Raw genomic sequence first — 23,862 nt, 5'->3', positions numbered from 1 at the left:
CACCCCCTGTCTGCGGAGTAGAATCATCATTTCCGCCATCACCTTGGTGAATAACCTCGGTGCTGTGAAGAGGCCGAATGGCAGGGCCTGGAACGGAAAATGACAGTCCAACAGTGCGAACCGAAGATAAGCTTGATGCGGCAGCCAATCGGAATGTGGAGGTACACATCCTTGATATCCAGGGATACTAGGAATTCCCCCTCCTCAAGACCTGATATCACTGCCCTTTGAGACTCTGTTTTGAACTTGAACTCCCTCAGAAAGGAGTTTAGTGATTTTAAGTTCAGAATGGGCCTGACCGAACCATCTGGTTTCGGTACCACAAAAAGGTTTGAATAATAACCTTTGTTTTGCATATGAGGTGGTACTGGCACAATGACCTTTGCCTCCACCAACTTCTGGACGGCTTCTTGCAGGACAGTCCTGTCCGCCAGCAGAGCTGGCAAGCCAGATTTGAAAAATCGGTGAGGAGGGAGATTTTGAAATTCCAGCCTGTACCCCTGAGACACAATATCTTGCACCCAGGGGTCCAGGCCAGATGACACCCAGGCGTGACTGAAATGACTGAGTCTCGCTTCCACCGGCCCCACCTCCGGGGCGTGCAGTCCGCAGTCATGCGCGGGACTTTGGTGTACCTGAAGCAGGTTTCTGTTCCTGGGAACCTGCAGCCGCAGGTTTCTTGGACTTGGGCCAACCTCCCCAAAAGAAGGTGTTGGACGGCTTGGCCTTTCTGGGCTTGTTAGACCGAAAGGGCTGTGATGTAGATGAAGACAAGGGTTTCTTTGGAGCAGGTTTAGCCGAAGGAAGAAAAGGTGACTTACCAGCCGTAGCCGTGGAGATCCATGCATCTAACGCTTCCCCAAAGAGAGCCTGACCTGTGTAGGGTAGGGTCTCCACACTTCTCCTGGATTCCGCGTCGGCAGACCACTGGCGCAACCACAGTCCTCGACGAGCTGATACAGACATGGAAGAAATTCCCACAGCCATGGAACCCAGGTCTTTCATGGATTCTACCAGAAATCCTGCTGAATCCTGAATGTTACGTAAAAACAATTCAACATCACATTTCTCCATAGTATCCAAGTCTTCAAGTAACGTGCCTGACCACTTTACTATAGCTTTGGCAATCCAAGCACTGGCAATAGTGGGACATATTATTGCCCCAGAAGCCGTGTACATGGATTTCAGCATATTATCAATTTTACGATCAGCCGGCTCTTTCAAGGCGGTAGATCCTGGAACAGGTAAAACCACTTTTTTTGAGAGTCTGGATACTGACGCGTCAACAATTGGCGGGTTTTTCTCATTTTTTCCTATCCTCTACCGGGAAAGGAAATGCCACCAGAACCCTTTTCGTTATATCGGGAATTTTTATCCGGGTTTTCCCAAGCCTTTTCAAAAATAGTATTTAATTCCTTTGATGCAGGAAAGGTTAGCGAGGCTTTCTTATTTTCAGTGAAGTAAACCTCCTCAACCTGCTCGGGTGTTGTGTCAGTAACATTCAACACGTCTCTAATAGCCTCTATCATCAACTGCACCCATTTAGCAAGAGATGCTGCCCCCCGCAACACATCCCCGTCACCGTCTGCAGTGTCAGAATCGGTATCCCATCCTGCATAATCTGCGCAAGAGCACTTTTATGTGAATATACAGCGGGGAGCCCTGAGGTACCAGAACTGGGCCAGACTGCCATAGAGTTCTGTAAAGCCTGAGTTGCAGATTCATTTTGTGCAACCCTATTTGAAATCTGAGAAATCATAGATTTGATAAAGGATAACCACTCAGGATCCCTTGCTGGTATCTGTGCTAAACCAGTGAAATCCTGATTACATGGAATGGGATCATCCTGAGAGGACATATCCTCTGCAGCATATGACACAGAGTCCCTGGACATTGCTTAACGGAGACCACAGACACTCCACACACACAGGGGAGGACAGACAGAGTTTCACCCCCAAGGATGGCAAGAGAGACACAGAGATTAGAGCCAACCCACACACAGCAATTTAATGTAAAGGGAGACCCCTACCAGCGCTGACTGTGCACCTTAATACGATACACAGTCTTAATGCAGCCTCCCCAAACCCCCCCCCCCCCCCCCCCCTTCTACAATGCCCTGGTACCATGAGAGATAGCTGGAGTTGCTGTGGAGGGACTTGCTCTTCCTGGACAGCGCTGTGCAGGCAGGAAAATAGCGCTGAACGCTGCTGGGTCCGCTCTAATAAGCTCCGCCCCCAAAATGGTTCTGTCTTCCCGTTCTTCACAAGGATTATACTGGCCTGAGGTAAAATGCTGGCTGAGATCCACGGACCCCAACAGGCTTGCTGACCAGTGCAGGGTTCAGGAGCTGGCTCAGGGGGGTGTTGTATTGAAAGTCGACAGTAACTAGGTCGACAATGTCTAGGTCGACCACTATTGGTCGACAGTAACTAGGTCGACAGGGTGTCTAGGTCGACAGGGTCTTTAGGTCGACATGTTCTAGGTCGACAGGTCAAAAGGTCGACATGAGTTTTTAATGTTATTTTGGTGTCGTTTTCTTCGTAGAGTGACCGGGAACCCCAATTAGTGCACCGCGTCCCCTCGCATGGTGCCTTCGCTCCGCTACCGCTTCGCTCGGCACAGATTACCGTTCCAATCGTAGTCCACGTGGATCATTAAGTATGAAAAGGTTCAAAAAAAGAAAAAAATTGTGAAAAACTCATGTCGACCTTTTGACCTGTCGACCTAGCACATGTCGACCTAAAGACCCTGTCGACCTAGACACCCTGTCGACCTAGTTACTGTCGACCAATAGTGGTCGACCTAGACATTGTCGACCTAGTTACTGTCGACTTTCAGTCCGGATCCCGGCTCAGGGTGCCCCTCACAGCGCCGTACTAAGGGGGTCATTCCGAGTTGTTCGCTCATTGCCGATTTTCGTATGCTGCGATTTGTTGCTAACTGCGCATGCGCATGGTACGCAGAGTGCATGCACTAAGTTATTTATCTCAAAACTTAGTAGATTTGCTGGTGTTCATGCGGCGCTTTTCATTCGCACTGCTGATCGGTGAATGATTGACAGGAAAGGAGCGTTTCTGGGTGGTAACTGAGCGTTTTCCGGGAGTGTGCTAAAAAACGCAGGCGTGTCAGGGAAAAACGCGGGAATGTCTGGAGAAACGGGGGAGTGGCTGGCCGAACGCAGGGCATGTTTGTGACGTCAAACCAAGAACTAAACGGACCGAGCTGATCGCAATCTAGGAGTAGGTCTGGAGCTACTCAGAAACTGCAAGAAAATATTTAGTAGCAGTTCTGCTACTCTTTCGTTCGCTATTCTGCTAAGCTAAGATACACTCCCAGAGTGCGGCGACCTAGCGTTTGCACTGCTGCTAAAAGCAGCTAGTGAGCGAACAACTCAGAATGACCACCTAAGTACCGCTGAGCCTCCGGTGCGCAGTTAGTACTGTGCTCCTACCCTGTTGCCGCCATCTTCACACTGACTCCCCGCTTGCTAGAGGGGTCCGTGACTCACTCCCCACTGATCTTCAGCTCTGTAAGGGGCTGGCGGCATGCTGCTGGGGTGAGTGATCCCATGTGGCGGGGAACGATCTATCCCCTCTGGAGCTCAGCGTCCTGTCAGCGGAGATAGTGGCTCAGACCCCGCAGGGCGGACACTACTCCCCCCTTTAGTCCATGAAGCAGGGAGGCTGTTGCCAGCAGCCTCCCTGTAAAATAATAAACTCTAAAAATAAACTTTACTAGAGGAACTCTGGAGAGCTCCCCTAGCTGTGACCGGCTCCTCCGGGCACATTTTCTAAACTGAGTCTGGTAGGAGGGGCATAGAGGGAGGAGCCAGCCCACACTCTCAAACTCTTAAAGTGCCAATGGCTCCTGGTGGACCCGTCTATACCCCATGGTACTAATGTGGACCCCAGCATCCTCTAGGACGTAAGAGAAATATATGTTAATGGACATTGATTGTAAGGAATATGGGGTTTTTGTTTTTAAAAACAAGCAAGGAAATTCAAGCAAATTACCTGAGAAATACAGCCATATAATCTCATTCCGAATCACATCCCCCCTCCGCATATTCCTATTTGCCCTAACTCGTGTAGGTTCAGCTTCCTCCACGACTGCTGCAATGCCTTCCTCTGCATAATTGTCTTGGCCCAGGGCAATGTTGTGCAGTATGCAGCAAGTCTGAACGATCATCACTACTTTGGGTGGTTGATAAAGTAGTGTACCTGATGACCAGTCCAAACACCTAAAATGACTTTTCAGCACTCCAAAAGTGCGTTCCACAACACTGCGGGTGGCAATGTGTGCATCGTAATATTGGTGCTGTGAAGGGCCTTGTGGATTATGCAGAGGTGTCATGAGCCACGGTAGACACCCATTCCCTGAATCCCCTGCAAAACATAAGTTGTGGTTGTGAATGAATAATTACATTTGTTTTCAGGTATTTGTTATTATTATTATTACATTTTATTTATAAGGCGCCACATGTGTTTCGCAGCGCCGTACAAAGGACAGTACAGGGAGACAAAACAAAGCATTACAGTAAATAAATAACAGAAATAGAGTGCAGGTAACAGAGCACCACACGTTCTCAAGACATGTACAGCTAAGATGTAAGTATTGATGGAGTGATCATCGTACTACTAGAGGCTGGTGGCCATAGATGGAGAGGAGCCTTTACTAGCAGGATAAAGATGGTCGTTGAGTAGGGGAGAGCTGCGAGTGACAATCCCCACTAACAATCTAGTGGGGAGGGGCGACAGACAGATGACAAGAGGTGCAGGCAAGCGGGAGGTAGCGTGATGGCAGTATGCAAGCAAAGCTGAGATGTTCACGGCATGAGGCAGGGGGGTGGAGGCGCGGCTTCAGCACTGGGTTATGCATCGGGAGGGTATGCTTTGATGAATAGGTGGGTTTTTAGTGCCCTTTTGAAGCTTAACTATACACACTAAGGTATAGTTAATTACCAGACCCTAACAGTCAGTTATTACTACACATAAGCACAATCATTAGAGGAATGTAAGTCGACTTCGTGGCACAAATAAGTGTGTTACTGACCAAATAAGCACACCATTATGGGTCAGGGCCGTGCTGCATTGTTAGGCAGTAAAACAGTACTTTTAAAAGGACATATTAGGAAACACATTAAAAGATAACTTGAACATACCTACCAAGTAGCCATCCCTCAGGCATGATGTGCTGCTGGAAGTGTTCCCAAAGGGATGAGTGATACCGGATATAGGCATCATGGCAAGACCCTGGGTAACCTGCAACCACACTGAGAATTCTAAGGTCAGCGTCACACACCACCTGCACATTGAGGGAATGATGCACATGTTGAATGACAAAGACATACCCCCTCACGTGTGGTGCCCGAATCCCAATGTGGGTGCAGTCTATGGCCCCCAGGACATTAGGGAATGCTGAGAGCTGATAGAATGCCACCGTCAGGTTCTGCCACTCGAACTTGGGAATGTGATATATGTGCGCCACAGCTTTTTTATGGCATATAACACTTGAGTTAACTGCCTTGAAAAAGTGGCTTGTGTAACCCCCAGCGACCAAGAGCCCACAGACTGACTGGTGCCTGTGACAAAAAAGTGCAGGGCACACATTAATTTTTGCAGGCCAGACACTGCATAGTTGGCAGAGCCATATGGCTCCAAATCATGTCTCACCTTCTCACATAAGCTCAAGAGGTTTGTGCGGTTCAGCTGAAACATCTCCACCACCTCTTGATCTGAGAGGGAGTCTCCAGGTACACCCTTGCACGGTACCTACATGAAGCACAAAGTGGTCTGAGGACCTGGATCTGGCAGCCTGCGCAGCTACTCCAAACGTGCAATATCACATACACACAGCTCAACTCCTGACTGCAAAAACTCCATTGCTCAATCCCTCACAGGTGCCCTGGATGATGTAGGGGTATTTGTAGGGGTGTTTCTGATGAAAGTATGGCTCACCTGTGCAAAATGTAACCCTTTGTTTTTTTTGGATGGTTTAGGTACTCCAAATCACCTGGTTTGTTTTGTGTGCGGTTTTTAGTCAATTTTTAAGTGCAATTTTCAAAATCGCATCCTATTACATTTGCGAGTTGTATACTTTTGAATGGGAAAACATCTGGATGCGATTTAAAGTGCGAAATGAAATCGACAGGTGAAAATATGCGATTTTCTCAGGGAAAAATACGAAATAGAGTGCAATTTGCATCCCATTACATTTGCGAATTACTCAAAACAGACGATTTCGGCTGTTTTTTGACTAAAAAGTCTAAAAATCTCATCCTATTACATGTCACCCCATATTCTTAAGAGCCCCTAGCCAGGAGGGCACTGGACCCTCTCCCCCAGCACCTTCACTGAGTTGTGAAGATTGGCTGCATTGTTCTGGTGTGGCATACACTGCACAGTTTGTGTTTACCCATGTTTACAGTAATCACAATGACATACACACAGACAGTAATACTGATCAAGCCTGCCCTTACTGTATGTGAGAGGAGACACAGAGAGAGAGAGACACCAGCACACCCCTAGCTGTACAGCCCCAGTGAGGCTGTCAGCTCACTATATCACAGTGAAAATAGGATTTTTATACCTACCGGTAAATCCTTTTCTACTAGTCCGTAGAGGATGCTGGGGACTCCAAAAGGACCATGGGGTATAGACGAGATCCGCAGGAGACATGGGCACACTATAAGACTTTGAATGGGTGTGAACTGTCTCCTCCCTCTATGCCCCTCCTCCAGACCTCAGTTATAGGAACTGTGCTCAGGGAGAGGGACATTTCGAGGAAAAGGATTTTTATTAACCAAGGGTGAGAACACACCAGCTCACACCACAAAACACCGTGTAACATGGTTTACAAGCAAGATCAGTTAATAGTATGAACTAAAAACAGCAACAAGCTGAATATAATCGATACACAACCTTCTGTCAAAGTCAGAAAAATGTCTCTATGCACGTTGCCATATTTGCACCGCACACTGGTCCGCGCTGCGCATGCGTACGCTCTCCCGTGAAGGCGCATACCCGCAATAGCGTGCACTCGCAGGCGCGGTATGCGTATTTACGGTAGAGTTTATGTAGTCGTAGCGTGCGACTCATTCGTTACAAATGTTCACAATTAATGTAGTTTGTAGATCATGGTCCCCTTGATAGATTCTGAAAGTTTGGTTAATATAGAATGTCCCTGAGCTGAGGAATCCCTCTTTGCATCGTACGAAGGGTCTAACAGGAATCATACAGCAGTGTTTGGTACCCATCGGAAGAGTATTTAATTAGCAATATTCCGGTGTTGGTTTGGAGCGTATTAATCGCTCGTGCGAATAGTTATGGACATAAGAAGTTTATGTCCATTTCTATTATTTACACATACTCAGGTATGCGGCGGGAAACCCAGTTTCCCACCCACCTGAGCTGTTGGAAATCGTCACAGCCCACCTGTATGAATCACCCTATGACCTTTTGTTATGATGCAGGGCCGAATTCCTTCGGCCAATGGACAATGGGATTGTAGGACCAGGAGATTGCATTGTGTGTGGGGCATAAATAGGCAGGCCGACCACATCCAGCTCTCACTCTCTCATCAACGGTTATCTGCTGATAGCCGGGAGCTGGATATCGAGGCGCAGGCGATCATACCCTTTGTGCGTAAGTTTCTCTCCGTAATCATTGTCTTTCTGTGAGCCAATTTCTCTCATCTCTCTCTCTCTCTCTCTCTCCCTGTTCTGTTCTCTCATATCTCCCCTAGACTAGGCTAGTATTGTATTGTATTAGATAGTATTGTATTGTATTGCATTTAGGTCAGTGTAGTATTGTCCTTTTGTATTTATTGTTTAGTTCTGTGGTTAGGAAGTCTCTGTTATATTGTAGTGTATCATTTGTACTGTTATCCCCTTTTACAAATATATTAGATATAATACAGTTAATAGGCTTTGGAACCTAAACCAGTATCTGTGTATTTTCTATAGTGTTAAGTGTTCACTTGAGCGTCGGTGACGCTCAAGCAGCTTTGTAGTTAGTCAGGTTACACAAGGTTGCACTTACACCCTGTATTCACATTAAGTTATTCTGTGTATTTCATTGGTATAAGGTTTAAACATTAAGGTATAGCGTTGTGAGCGTCTGCGCCGCTGGTGACCTCCTCGTGGTCTCGAGCGTATGCTACGCCATAGCGAATCATTACTCTAGTCATAACCAATAACGTGTCCTGTGATCACTGGGCCGTGAGCGAACGTGACGCTTGAGCGTCTCGCCTACGGCTGAGCGATCGTTACGCAACCAGCGTACCCGTACGGTACTTCTTAAGTAAACAGCGTACAGTGTTCTTAGACTTCATAAAGGGTTGTTTATACGACAAAGGAATTTAGCATTGTCAATTGGGGACTCGTCCTATCCTTCTCATATCTGCACTAGGTAGATCAGCAGACATTATCCCCCAGCAAAGGGTGGGAGGTTGTCTCCCAGTGCTGACGGGATAAGCGTCTGCTTCGCTTAGATAAAGAGTGCTGAAGGAATCCGGGAACCGGAAGTAAGAACAAAACGCTTGTGTCTTTTAAAACTGTTTATTTCTCTTCTGTCTTGCGTATACACGCACGCATACATTTATCTGCATTTCTTTTTCAATTTCGTATATCACTATTCCTGTTTGCCAATTTTTATAGTTGATAGAAAGTGCTAAAAAGAGATTTGCTGTTATTTCATAGTAAAGGTAATAGTTAAAGTATAGAACAACACACGATTTGTCTAGGAGACAAGGCAGTCAGTGTGGATTGTGGTAGATGATCAGGGATCATTTACATTGATAAAAGTATATATTGTGTTACGGTGGATCTTTGCATTGCGTACACGTGTCGCTAACAAAGACTAGCGTACGCAATCCAAAAGGCAGACGCACGCAGCGTACATTACGCAACGTAGCGTCTGGTTACGCCCACGTAGCTCGTCACGAAAAGTTGAATTAGCGCAAAGCGATAATTAGCGCAAAGCGATAAGTAACGCACAGCGGTAGATAACGCGAAGCGGTAAATAACGCAAATCTATTTTTGGAAAAATCTGAAATTTAGTTTAACAGATCCTGCTCCTAATTGGTAACACTGTTGGACTGAAGACAATTTCTGCGCAGAAATAGATATAGAAACAAAGTGTACATGTGTTGAGTGAGTGTGTTTTTTTATACATAAGTTTATACAACTTTAAGGTGGAACCAAAAGGAAAGTCGGGTACTCGTCAAGGGACATACGTGTAAGTGACATATACGGTGGCTAGGGAGGCATCCCTGGTTAAATAATATTTGAGCATTAGAGTATAGCGGACCATAAGGTAACAAGACCAGGAGGTCATAAGGTAACAAGACCAGGAGGTCATAAGGTAACAAGACCAGGAGGTCGTAAGGTAAAAGGTCCGCTATAAAAGTCCAGTGGCACAACGCCTGGGGTGTTGGTGCAGAACCCATATAGGCCATACAAGCTCTTGCTGAAGGAATCGCGGCCGGAAACATCGATTCCATTGATCTTTCAGTACATAACAAGTAGTGCTTGTGTACTGAACGATTGGACCACACGTAATTGTGTGCAGTAGTTAGTAATCTGACCTAATACCATTAGAGTAAAGTGGTCACAAACGCTATTTGTACATTCTGACGTGATTTGTGTAATTTTTTATTTTTGGAAGGGAAGTTCGCTGGTCACTCAGGAACTATCTAACAACCCCAACTTTACTGGAAAGAGTAAGTGTCCTGCGGGTAACCCTCATATGTTCCAGTAAACTGAAGGTTCCATAGGGGCCCTGTATCGAGTACGCCAGCACCACGTCGGTGTGATCAGGTCGTATTGGTCGAGGTGGGCGAGTGAGTGGGGTACTCGGTAAACCGCCACCGCCGGCCTACTGTGGAGTAATTTGGTTGTCTGTAAAGGCTTGCTGAAAACCTTGACACAGAAATCCAAGGAGGACTAAGCAACACCTGCAGACTATGGGGGCCAGTTGCTCAGGTAGGGGGCGATCAACCCTGGTTCAGGTTGATTCTGTGAACCGACCAGTTGGGTCGGCACGATATGTAATGTGTGAAAAATATGGAAGTCACACCGAATCTTTATGTGATGAATGGGAGAGAATGACTGTACAAGACAGGGACAAATTCCCAAGAATAGGTAGCTTTAGTCCAGAAGTGTTACAAAATTTAAGGAGGAGGATATGTCTCGTAAAATCAGCAAAGAGACGAATTCAACATCATGATTATTTACAGTTATGGCACCAGGAAGGTGAGATACAGAGAGGTTTGGCTCTGGCGGCAGGATCTGGGGCAGTCAGGAAGCTGATAGCCACAGCTCCTCCTCCACCATACATTGCAGGAGAGAAGTTGATTACGGAGAGAAACGCACTGGGTTATAAAACAAAAACTCTTAGTAACCTTGTAAATGTTAATGATGTTAACCAAATAACTCATGCAAGTATTAACCCGTGCAAGATGTACCCTGTTTTGAACCTTCCTCAGGAGTGTGATCAAGAAGACGATTCAGCAACAATTTCAGCTCTCTCTCTTGCAGCCACCATAGCAGAGACCACAGTAGGCACAGCGACACCCACGAGATTAGTGAAAGCCCCTAGCGGAGGGATAGGTGAGGTCGTGTCAACGGGTAAGTACGGCACCATGCACTACACTGAAACAATTGTACCACAACAAGCTGTAGAATCTACACAGGAAGAGGCTGTTAGAATTGCTCCTGTAAGGGTAATAGCAGTTCCCAATGGAAAAACAGATGTGTCTGGAGCCACTCCCATAAGGAACATTGCCATGTACACTCCATTTTCCAGAATGGAATTGAGAACAATAGTGTCCGAATTTCCTGACCCCAGGAAGGATTTAGTTGCTAGCCAAAAATACATCAGGGATCTAGGTAACACTGTAGAACCCAACAACAAGGATTGGCAGATACTGCTAAGAGCTTGTTTACCTTCCAATGTTGACGCAACTCAATTTTTAGCTGACTGTGCATTGGATAAAGATGTACCGCTTACAGACGTGTACAACAAGGATAATGTAAAAAGGATAAATTTACAGCTAAAGGAGTATTTCCCAGCCGTTGTTAAATGGAACAAGATATTTTCCATCAAGCAAAAGGAGTCCGAAACGGCAACAGAATATTTTCACCGGGCACTATTAGAAATGGCAAAGTACACTGGTATAGAAGACATTAAGACCAACCCAAACCATCGAGAAGTAGCAGTATCTGTACTGATGGATGGTTTGAAAGAAACATTAAAAGCTAGGGTACAGACCACGCAACCATGCTGGCGAGGTCTGTCAGTGTCCACATTGAGAGAGGCTGCTATTGATCACGACAGAAATATCACTAGGCACAGGGAGTCGCAAAGTGATAAGTTGATGTCAGTAAGTATACAGGCGCTGACCACAAAGCAGCCTGCGTATGTACCACCGAATCCTGTGGGTAAGGCAAGTGTAATAACATGTTTTTCTTGTAACAGACCGGGACACTTTGCACGAGAATGTAGAACAAAGAATGTACAAAGATCTTTTCAACCCCCTAGACAACAACACAACACACGACAATGGGAGCAGGGTCCACAGAGGCGGAGTTTTGAGCCACATACAGGGGAAACAAAAAGATACCCCCATGTAGAAATTTGAAATATGTACTTGTCTGTATAGATGTTTTCTCGAATTGGGTCGAAGCATTTCCAGCAGCTACAAATACCGCTATGTTTACAGCTAAGAAAATTGTGCAGGAATTTGTATGTAGATATGGTATCCCTAGAATCATTGAAAGTGATAGGGGTACCCATTTTACAGGTGATGTCTTTCAAGGAATGTGTAAATTAATGGGTATTGATAGCAAGCTGCACACTCCGTACCGTCCACAGGCGAGCGCGAAGGTCGAAAGAGTGAACAGCACTATTAAAAATAAATTGAGTAAAGTAATGACAGAGACAGGATTGACGTGGCCAGAAGCTTTACCCATTGTTTTGTATAGCATCAGAACCACTCCCAGGTCCCCCCTTAATCTGTCTCCTTTTGAAATCTTGTTTGGTCGACAACCGCATGTCATGATTAACCCTCAGGATGATTTGAAATGTAACAATGAAGTAACTGTAAAGTACTTGATTAACATGAGTAAGCAGTTGAGGAGTCAAAATGATAATCTGAAGTTGGTGATTCCTGATTTACCAGATAGTAATTGTCATGACATTGAACCTGGGAATTATGTAATGATACGAAATTTTCTACGCTCAGGTTGTCTTATTGATAGATGGGAAGGACCATACCAGGTCTTATTGACTAGCACCACAGCATTGAAGGTTGCTGAGAGAGAGACTTGGGTCCATTCATCCCACTGCAAAAAGGTTGCTGATCCAGAGAAGTCCCGTGATAAGGAACAGACGGTAGAGGTTGTATCACTAGAGTGTCTGTTCCAGGAGGACTGAGGCGGCACCTGAGCCTTGAAGACCGGAAGCAGTTGTCGACTCCCCTCTCCCTTTTATTGTTTTTCTCCACTTCCCAGCCCCTCTCCCTTAAAAATTTCTTTTTCCCCCTTCTCATTCTTCTCTATTTCTTCCTCAAAGATGGACTTGCCCCAAGAGACTGTAATCCGGATTTTGATGTTAACCATGATGTTGACCAGAGCAGTCTGTTCCGGCGAGAGTACCATAGAGGTCGAGAGAGGTTCTGGAATGGGTTCCGATTATGATGATGGAGGCGTAGTTTTCCAAGATCAACCAAACCAACAAGCAAAGGCGAGTATCAGAAAACGATCCGATAGAAGAAATTGTGATGGATTGTTAGCTGAAGAAAATTGTATCTGTAGGCTCTGTGATAATCTGGTTGAAGATGGGTGCATAAAGAAATGCCAATCCAGTTTTAATATCCATATGGACCGGCATCCATTGAGTGACTATCACTCCTTAGTGGGTAACGTGTTAAACCAAACAGATTGTTGGGTATGCTCTCAAGTACCTCAGGGTCACAGCAAATCAGGGCTAGTACCATTTCCTTTAACGTTAGGGGAGGTACTTGAGCTAAGTGGTGGGAGACCGGTGGATCGGAGGTTTAACATCTCCAGCCCTCCTAGTTTGAAGCTCCACCAATACCATGTGGATAGGTCCCTCTTATGTTTCAACATCTCCAATCCCAGAAAACCGGGAAATTGGGAAGTGTCGTGGAGCAACCTTACCATGACCTTTTCACACAGAGCAGATAGAATGCCTACAGATACAGAGCTCGTACGCCACATAGCCAGTAGAGGAAAATCTTTCCGGTATCGATATACCTTAGGAAATAGGATTACTAGAGTTGGAGAGGTATCACCAGGATACTGTGCACATATCGTACAAACTGATACGTGCATTAAGCAGTTGGAAGAATTAGGGTCAGGAGATTTCACCTGGAAGGTTTGTAACATGGTCATGTCCTTCTCCGTCCCTTATGTTCTCCCCGATGATGCATATTTCATATGCGGGAGAAAGGCGTACAAGTGGCTTGCCCCAAACTCTGAAGGATTGTGTTATATTGGAAAAGTATTGCCTGAAGTGATGACTGTTACACATGACAAAATGAAGGACATACACCGTGGTGCCCAAGCTCCTTATACTCACACTCATTACGAGCACCGAGTTAAAAGACAACTGTCAGAAAGGTTAGAGCATCCGGCCTCTGATCTTATCCATGAATCCACCGGGATTCAGGTTCTGGTAGCGTTAGATTTCACTCGCACCGCTCGAGGTGTGATGAATTATAGATACATTTCCGCACTCGCCAATTTGTTAGATAATATCACTGAAATGTATGATGACACGTTTAGATACACTGGAAGAGAACTTCAAGCTTACAAAACAGAACTAGTTCAGCATAGGATGGTTCTTAATTATCTTACAGCAGTAACAGGCGGATATTGTGTTACATTGGCAACACAGTACGGCATAAAGTGTTGCACGTATATCACAAATAGCACCGAGGATCCGGTAGAGGTCATAGACCAAAAGATGGACGATATTCTCCAATTGAAGTGGGAATTTCGTCGAAAACACAATCTCACCCTTGCTGCTGTAGGTAATGAGCTGACTGGTTGGGTGTCATGGTTGAACCCGCGAAATTGGTTCTCCGGTTTGGGAGACTGGGCTCAAGGAGTCATAATGGATGTTGGAAAGTTTCTACTATGTATCTTGGGTGTCGTTATATCGATTGGATTGATATTTAGATGCGGGCAGGCTTTAATGAGGTGCAAACAAAGTACAAGAGTGATGAGCTTGAGGAGCGAGGAAACTGTAATTAACCTGGATTTGATTTATGACCCAATGATAGAAACCAGAATGTGATGAAAATGCGATTATACGGTCCGTTTCTTTCACCTGTTTTTCTGCTTTTCTCCAAGATACAAAGACCCCCTTGGACGAGGAAGTTGACGAGACGCTATACAGACAACAGACAAGCACCAAAGAAGAAGATTTGACAACTTTAAATATGGACACTTGATGAACTTTGCCATGGATCCCCAGTTTCCCTAGTATTTTTTAAACTCACGCTAGCCCAACATTTTTGTAAATCTGATGGCACTGACAAAGCTTGTTGCTCATGCCTAAGGAGCAAAACAGCGCAAAGAAGACGACTCTCAACAGATACCGAACACAACTTCAACAACAGATGTACATTTCCCTGACATAGAATACCATTGCATTTTTCGTAAGTGTTCTTTATCTTCATCCCTACAACCCTCAGGTAACGACACACATAGACGATAGGGAATACAGGCACAGATATCAGCAACCACATACCTCCCCCATTCATGTATCATCAACTAAAATGTGCATCCCCATTTTGTTACAACCACAGCCGAAATGAGCTCGGTAGAGTTTGACAGCCCATCCACAGACCTGTACCACAGGATAAGAAGGAATTCAAATGTATACTTCGCAATACCTCGAAGCTTGATTTACCACACGTACGGCACGATGATACATGACCCTCCAAACATGGACTCATACACACATGCTTCTGCTTTCTCACTAGGTCATACCCTCTTCACACCTACTCCACTCTTCTCCCCTACCCAACCATGGAAATCAATTAACCCCTGACTTACATTTTTCTCCTTAAATATTTTAGAAGGTGGCAGTTATTATTGACTGCCAAAGGGTGGACTGTCAAAGTCAGAAAAATGTCTCTATGCACGTTGCCATATTTGCACCGCACACTGGTCCGCGCTGCGCATGCGTACGCTCTCCCGTGAAGGCGCATACCCGCAATAGCGTGCACTCGCAGGCGCGGTATGCGTATTTACGGTAGAGTTTATGTAGTCGTAGCGTGCGACTCATTCGTTACAAATGTTCACAATTAATGTAGTTTGTAGATCATGGTCCCCTTGATAGATTCTGAAAGTTTGGTTAATATAGAATGTCCCTGAGCTGAGGAATCCCTCTTTGCATCGTACGAAGGGTCTAACAGGAATCATACAGCAGTGTTTGGTACCCATCGGAAGAGTATTTAATTAGCAATATTCCGGTGTTGGTTTGGAGCGTATTAATCGCTCGTGCGAATAGTTATGGACATAAGAAGTTTATGTCCATTTCTATTATTTACACATACTCAGGTATGCGGCGGGAAACCCAGTTTCCCACCCACCTGAGCTGTTGGAAATCGTCACAGCCCACCTGTATGAATCACCCTATGACCTTTTGTTATGATGCAGGGCCGAATTCCTTCGGCCAATGGACAATGGGATTGTAGGACCAGGAGATTGCATTGTGTGTGGGGCATAAATAGGCAGGCCGACCACATCCAGCTCTCACTCTCTCATCAACGGTTATCTGCTGATAGCCGGGAGCTGGATATCGAGGCGCAGGCGATCATACCCTTTGTGCGTAAGTTTCTCTCCGTAATCATTGTCTTTCTGTGAGCCAATTTCTCTCATCTCTCTCTCTCTCTCTCTCTCTCCCTGTTCTGTTCTCTCATATCTCCCCTAGACTAGGCTAGTATTGTATTGTATTAGATAGTATTGTATTGTATTGCATTTAGGTCAGTGTAGTATTGTCCTTTTGTATTTATTGTTTAGTTCTGTGGTTAGGAAGTCTCTGTTATATTGTAGTGTATCATTTGTACTGTTATCCCCTTTTACAAATATATTAGATATAATACAGTTAATAGGCTTTGGAACCTAAACCAGTATCTGTGTATTTTCTATAGTGTTAAGTGTTCACTTGAGCGTCGGTGACGCTCAAGCAGCTTTGTAGTTAGTCAGGTTACACAAGGTTGCACTTACACCCTGTATTCACATTAAGTTATTCTGTGTATTTCATTGGTATAAGGTTTAAACATTAAGGTATAGCGTTGTGAGCGTCTGCGCCGCTGGTGACCTCCTCGTGGTCTCGAGCGTATGCTACGCCATAGCGAATCATTACTCTAGTCATAACCAATAACGTGTCCTGTGATCACTGGGCCGTGAGCGAACGTGACGCTTGAGCGTCTCGCCTACGGCTGAGCGATCGTTACGCAACCAGCGTACCCGTACGGTACTTCTTAAGTAAACAGCGTACAGTGTTCTTAGACTTCATAAAGGGTTGTTTATACGACAAAGGAATTTAGCATTGTCACTTCGTGTAACCGAAAACAACAACTAACAATACAACTGCAAGTAACAGTCCGCACTGGGGCGGGCGCCCAGCATCCTCTACGGACTAGGAGAAAAGGATTTACCAGTAGGTATTAAAATCCTATTTTTTCTTACGTCCTAGAGGATGCTGGGGACTCCAAAAGGACCATGGGGTCTATACCAAAGCTACAGACCGGGCGGGAAAGTGCAGACTACTCTGCAGCACCGATTGAGCAAACATGAGGTCCTCATCAACCATGGTATCAAACTTGTAGAACTTAGCAAAAAGTGTTTGAACCCGACCACATAGCCGTTCAGTTCATGAGAGGGGGGAAACGTCACCTCAGGTTTCTTTCCCTTATACAAACAAACCCTTGTATCTGGAACAGCAGGCACTTCAGAAATATGTAAAACATCTTTAATTGCCACAATCATGTACTGAATACTCTTCACCAATTTTGGATGTATACTGGCCTCACTATAGTCGACACTGGAATCAGAGTCCGTGTCGGTATCCATATCCGCCATCTGGGTAAATGAACGCTTTTGTGACCCTGAGGGAGCCTGTACCTGCGACAAAGCGTCCTCCATGGATTTTCTCCACGTTTGTGTCTGAGAATCGGATTTATCCAGTCTTTTAGTCAACAATGCCAGATTTGCATTCAATGTACTGAACACATTCACCCAATCAGCAGTTGGCGGCGCCAACAGAGTCACTCCCAACTCCTTATCTGCGCCCCCAGCAACTTCCTCCGGGGAGGAGCACTCAGCCTCAGACATGTCGACACACACGTACCGATGTAAGAGACCTGGCGGGCCTAGGGTGCGACGCTGTTGGTGCTCGCGAGTACAGTACTCACCCCGCGCCCGCCGCTGACTCTTACCTTCGGGTCAGTGATGATCCCGGATCCCTCGCTCCCCGTCGGCGGTCCTTCCATCTGAAAGAGAAAGGCAACTGCGCTAAGGCTCTGGAAGGGCACTGGGGGGGGGGGGAGACAATCGGGCAGACGCTCGCTGAACTAGAAGATGGTCATCATTGGCACTTGTGGCCTTAGACTGGTTACAGCCGCGTGCGAGGCACGATGGGTGCGACCCGGACGGAAACGCCCTACGAAACCAGGGGGGGTGGAGTGAAGGGGTCACGTACGATACACAAAACAGACTCGAACAAGCTATCCTCACCGGGAATATGTTGGTCCCCTTGATGGTCCGATGTCTTGGTCTCGGCACCTGGTACAAACTTCAAAACACAACAACAACAACCACAACAACAACAACCACAACAACAACAAACGGCACCTTCCCTTCCCTAGGGACCTACCGGTGGAGGGCCCGTGGACAGTCACGGGTATTACACCTCGCCATGTAAATAGTATATGATGGCGCTCGATGCTAGCGCGTAAGCAAGACGGTGCGGTCAGTGTATGGAGAGGTGAACAGTGTACAATGATAACAAACACGGTGGTACAATGGTAAACAGTGTGCTACAACTGGTGCGACACACCCCAGGATAACAATGGTGGGCCTAGCGCCCGCTGCTGCTCAGGCCGTGGCCTGCCTGACTGTGGGGGCAATGTGGGGGGCCTAGCGCCCGCTGCTGCTCAGGCCGTGGCCTGCCTGACTGTGGGGGACAATGGGGGGCCTAGCGCCCGCTGCTGCTCAGGCCGTGGCCTGCCTGACTGTGGGGGCAATGTGGGGGGCCTAGCGCCCGCTGCTGCTCAGGCCGTGGCCTGCCTGACTGTGGGGGACAATGGGGGGCCTAGCGCCCGCTGCTGCTCAGGCCGTGGCCTGCCTGACTGTGGGGGTAATGTGGGGGGCCTAGCGCCCGCTGCTGCTCAGGCCGTGGCCTGCCTGACTGTGGGGGCAATGTGGGGGGCCTAGCGCCCGCTGCTGCTCAGGCCGTAGCCTGCCTGACTGTGGGGGACAATGGGGGGGGGGGCCTAGCGCCCGCTGCTGCTCAGGCCGTGGCCTGCCTGACTGTGGGGGCAATGTGGGCCTTGGCCTAACGCCGGCGTTGGTGGTGGGGTGGGAGCAGACCCGGCAATGGTACATGTGGGAGAAAAGGGCCTCACTGAGGGCTTACCTGCTCCACCGACGTCCGGACATCCGATCCCGAATCCTCCGCAGGGCCGCCTCCGCTGACCACGCCGACGTCCTCCGTCCGCTCGCCGTCCGAACACACCTCCTCTTCCCGCCGCGTGCGGGCGTTTAAAAACCCTGCCGCGCGGCTCTCTGGGATGGGTGACGCGGCAGGTCCTCATTGGCCCACCGCGTCGCCCAGTGATGACGCGCCACAACACGTGGGCGCGCCTTCTGCTGCGGCGGGCGGCCGCGGGGGGGAAAGGCCCCGGACCGGCAGTGGAGGGTGGAGTGGGTCGCGCCAGCACTCCCACACTGACACGCACAAACACACTGGCTATAGGGGACAGACCCACAGGGAAGCCTGTTAGCTGTGAGGGCTAATATTTATACTGGCGGGGGTTATAATTTAGTGCCTAGGCACTTATAATATATATGCTTTTGCCAGTTAACCTCCAGTAACATGCGCCCAGGGCGCCCCCCCTGCGCCCTGCACCCTGCAAGTGCCGTTGGAAGAGTGTGTGGGAGCATGGCGCGCTGCGCGGTACCTCGTTACTGAAGTCTTCTGCCGTCACTGAAGTCTTCTGTACTTCTCTATACTCACCCGGCTTCTTTCTTCTGGCTTCTATGAGGGGGTTGACGGCGCGGCTCCGGGAACAAGCAGCTAGGCGCACCAAGTGATCGAACCCTCTGGAGCTAATGGTGTCACCTTAGAAGCAGAGCCCTTAACTCAGAAGAAGTAGGTCTGACTTCTCTCCCCTCAGTCCCACGATGCAGGGAGCCTGTAGCCAGCAGGTCTCCCTGAAAATAAAAAACCTAACATAAAGTCTTTTCAGAGAAACTCAGGAGAGCTCCCCTAGTGTGTGTCCAGTTTCTTTGGGCACAGAATCTAACTGAGGTCTGGAGGAGGGGCATAGAGGGAGGAGCCAGTTCACACACATTCAAAGTCTTATAGTGTGCCCATGTCTCCTGCGGATCCCGTCTATACCCCATGGTCCTTTTGGAGTCCCCAGCATCCTCTAGGACGTAAGAGAAACACTAGTAATTTCTGTCCTGTAGAGGACACAGATTGTGTACAATAGCTGCTCTCCCCCTTTGCTACACCCTGTACCAATTTTCCAGCGTGTCTTGGGAGTCAGGTAGAGCTGTGTGTGCTGATTGCTGCTGCACTAAGCAGAGGAAGGCGCCAAAATGCCTCAGGTTCCGCTCTGAGGTAGCTCCGCCCCCTTCTACAGTGCCAGAGCTACAGTGATTTTTATACCAGCAATGTCTCCAATCATGCTTAAAAACTTCGCACCAGTGCTAGTTTAAGCCATCTTGAGCCAGTTTACACAGGAGGCTCTAGCCAGTCACCTACAGGAGGGTCCCGTATGCCGCACCCACGTTCAGCCGCACTTTGAACCGGGGGACCTCCCTAGTGGGGCCCCCGGTTTGTACTCACCACAGACGTCCCTTTCAGGCATATGTGAGGGGTGTGCGGCGTGCTGCGATTGCGACAGCTAAGGCGCAGTGCCCCGCTGAACAAACAACCTCTCAGTACAGTGGTCCTGCAGCGGGGAAGCGGCTCTGACACCTCGCAAGGCCAGTGACCGCCCCCCCTAACTCCCACGGTGCAGGAATGCTGTTGCCCAAACAGCATACCGCAAATAATAAAAGTTTAAAAGAAATTGAAGAAAACTCTCTGGAGCTCAGAGATGTGCATCCTCTCCTGAGGGCACTTTTTTCTAAACTGCCTGTGGGAGGGGGCATAGAGGGGAGGAGCCAGCACACCCAGTGAAGAAATTTAAAGTGTACCTGCTCCTTTGGACCCCGTCTATACCCCATCGTACTAAGGGGTCATTCCGAGTTGATCGCTAGCTGCCGTTGTTCGCAGCGCAGCAATGAGTGAAAAAAATGGCTAATCTGCGCATGCGTGTGCACCGCACAGGTTCTAGCGAAGCTTTCAGTCGCACGGCCGAACGCAGGATGATTGACATGAAGTGGGCGTTTCTGAGTGTCAACCGACCGTTTTCAGGGAATGCTTAGAAAAACGCAGGCGTGTCAGGAAAAATGCAGGCGTGGCTGGGCGAACGCTGGGCGGGTGTGTGATGTCAAAAGCCGTCCCTCCGTCGTTAGAATCAACGCATACGAAGAGTAACTACAGGGCTGGTCTTGATTTGCCCAAAATGATTTTGCAGGCGCTCTGCTGCACAAGCGTTCGCACTTCTGCAAAGCGAAAATACACTCCCTGGTGGGCGGTGACTATGCGTTTGCACGGCTGCTAAAAGTAGCTAGCGAGCGATCAACTCGGATTGACCCCCTAAGTCTCCCCTATATTCCTTATGGATGCTAGAGAAATTTATATTGTTATCATATATAAGGCCTGACATTAAGTCATATGGCTCAGCGCCTCACAGATGTAAATTTTCGTATGTCCGTCCTATTCTCAATTGGACAGAACATGACCGGGTCTGTCCCTCCGTGAAATAAGGCGTTTTGGGTGAGACCTGATCTCCACCAGTTCTACTGGTACAAAGAATGTATCTAAAATAAGCCCTCTCTAGCCCAGTATCTCATTGTAATAACCTCACTCCCAATATAGAATCCCAAAATGCACTGCTCCTCTAAACCCGTCTGTACACAATACACCATCGCTTCACCCAACACCTCCCATTGGATAGCTGAAGAGATATCTTTATCCATTGAGCTGTCATGGCTACCCTTCAGAATCAGATCTGATGTAATGACTCATTGAATAGAGCTGAAAACATACCTGGGATCAATGCTGATGGGTTTATAGGTTTTAGTGGGGGTCCTGTCTCTTCTACTGGAGGGGTCTTTGCTCTCTCTTCATCCAGTAATTTCTGCAACTGACTTTCAATCCTGATAGAATCCTTATTAATGATGTCAATTCTAGAATACAATATACAGGCATATCAGGAGAGATTCAGGGCGGGATCTGCTGAAGCACGAGTTCGGTCGACGTGCGGGATGCCGGCCGAACTCGGACGTTTTTTTTAAAGGGACAATCATGTACGAGGCATGGTTTAGCCTTGTAAATAATCCCCCTTTAAAAAAAAAGTCAGAGTTTGGCTGTCATCCCGCACTTCATTACACCGCGGCTTCAGTGTAATATATTTCTGTTGAAGCAGAAGTATAACACTACGTCTACATCACGTTTGTAGCTAGAGCTCTTACACAGGTCAGTAAATCGATGTTAAACCTGACCTGAGATGATTAAATATGGAAGTTGATTTTGGGACAATGACAAAGGGGCTAATTCAGACCTGATTGCTGCTGTGCGTGTTGGCACAACAGCGATCAGGTCTGAACTGTGCATGTACCGGCGCCGCAGTGTGCCGGCGCATGCCAGACAGCCGGGCTGTCTTAGCCCTGCAATTGCCTCTGCCTGACTGACAGGCAGAGGCGGTTGCTGGGCGGGCCGGCGGCATTTGGCCGCTGTTTAGGAGGAGCGGAGGGGGGGGGGGGCACGGCGGCTGCGTGATGTCACACGCAGCCGCTGTGACCCGAGCAGCGACGATTGGCTCCCTGCCGGCGCGCAGGAGCTGCGCTGGTGGGGAGCGATGCTTTTGTACTTGTGCAACGAGGCAGGGCCTGACATGCGGGGCGGGCTAGCCCTGTGCTGGGCGTCCCCCCGAATGCAAGGGAATCTGATCGTAGCTGTGCTAAATTTAGCACCTCTACGATCAGGCCTGAATCACCCCCAAAGTCTGTGGCCACGAAAACCACTCTGATGCCTGATAACAATTTAGTATAAATCAATAGGATCATTATTAGACATGTTGGTAACACTGATGGGAAGGTGACCATTACTGGTCTGTGCATGGTCATAGTCCACCGTGGTGTCTGAGAAACTCCTGTGGGCTAAGTAACCGTATCTCATCCATTTATGCACAGTCAAACAGGATACTAATCCGGTCACTTGGCCCACGTGAATATCAATAACTGTCTCAAGACTCCAGCTGCTGCATGCCACCAACCAACGACAGAGACAACACTTTTTCTGTCACTGACAGATATTGCTATCACCTGTCTGCCAGCTCCGCTGCTCTTTTCCTGTGGTACACGAGTGTAGTGGGCTCAGAGGCCAATGTCTTTAGCTTGGCACGAAGATGGGTGGCATCTGTTTCTCCCTGTTTGATGGCATCAATAAACGTATCATATTCTTTCTTGATTGAAGTAAGTAGACCTTTATAGTCAGTGCAATACTCAATCACCTGGAAAAGAAACGTGTTAATGGACATTTAAATTCAAATGAACGGATTGTCAAACCAATATCTGCTGTTTTCCTGCTGCAAACAGGCAATCCAACAACTAGGAGCTGTTTTTATTTTATTATTCCTGCAAACTGGCACAGAGTGAATTTGTGATTTCTTGGGGTCGTCCAGGAGTGGGAACCTATTCACTACATGATGAGGACAGGTTAAGCCTATAAATATTTCATAAGATTTACTAACTGTTCCCTCCACAATGGAAAGATTTAGGCTTATTATTAGCAGTTGTGACATTGGGCCTAATTCAGACCTGGTCGCTGGAGCAGCAGTGATCGTAGGCTGAAGCCCTATGCCATGTGCGCACACGAAAGCATCTCACTTGTGCTATCGCCTCTGCCTGTCAATCGCGGGGCGGTCGAGGGTGTATTGGCAGGGTTGGAACGGCATTGCGTTGCTGCGTTGGGGGAAGGGGGGGCGCGGTCCGGTCAATGAAGGCATGCCGGACCGTTTGTGGGGTGGGCCACGGCAGCTGCGTGATGTCACACGCAGTTGCTGCGTTCAAAAACATGGCGGGTAGCTAGGCTGCGTAGGCAAAGAGCTACTTGGCAGGTGCGAAAGTATCGCTGCTGTGCGATGCTTTTGCACGTCTGCGGGGGGGAAGTGGGGGGGAAGCCTGGTATGCAGGGCGGACATGCTCGGCGTCCCCCCCTCGCATGCCTAAGATTTTGATCGTAAATGTGCGTTTTTTCGTACATCTACGATCAGGTCTGACTTAGGCCCATTGTCTCATTGACTGAGAAGGAGCGACTAAGAAACTGTAACCAGTAACCCAATATACCACAAGGGTGCTGCATTCCTGAGTATATGGGGTCTAGAAGGAAACCACAAACTGGCATTTATTAAAAAATATGATGCAAGAGCGATGATGTTCTGTAACCCATAGCAACCAATCACATAGCAGAGTTTAGCAGTCCAGTG

General features: G+C 47.7%; 1 protein-coding gene across 4 annotated transcripts in view; it reads right to left on the bottom strand.

Annotated features, from left to right (window-relative positions):
* The window catches only part of CLHC1 (clathrin heavy chain linker domain containing 1), a 174,514-nt gene that overhangs the window by 145,538 nt on the left and 5,114 nt on the right, over positions 1-23,862 (bottom strand). For 3 of the 4 annotated variants that reach the window (XM_063918632.1, XM_063918631.1, XM_063918633.1), the window contains 3 exons: positions 22,700-22,887; positions 21,423-21,562; positions 4,014-4,385 (listed from right to left, as the gene is read on the bottom strand). In XM_063918632.1, the coding sequence (XP_063774702.1) occupies positions 4,014-4,385; positions 21,423-21,562; positions 22,700-22,887 (700 nt within the window). The remainder of the gene's footprint in view (positions 1-4,013; positions 4,386-21,422; positions 21,563-22,699; positions 22,888-23,862) is intronic. The other variant, XM_063918634.1, reaches the window with a different exon arrangement.

Source organism: Pseudophryne corroboree, chromosome 4, assembly GCF_028390025.1.
Source record: "Pseudophryne corroboree isolate aPseCor3 chromosome 4, aPseCor3.hap2, whole genome shotgun sequence".
Lineage (NCBI taxonomy): Eukaryota > Metazoa > Chordata > Amphibia > Anura > Myobatrachidae > Pseudophryne > Pseudophryne corroboree.
Note: the sequence above shows the minus strand (reverse complement) of the source record. Positions and strands in the feature narration are given on the sequence as shown.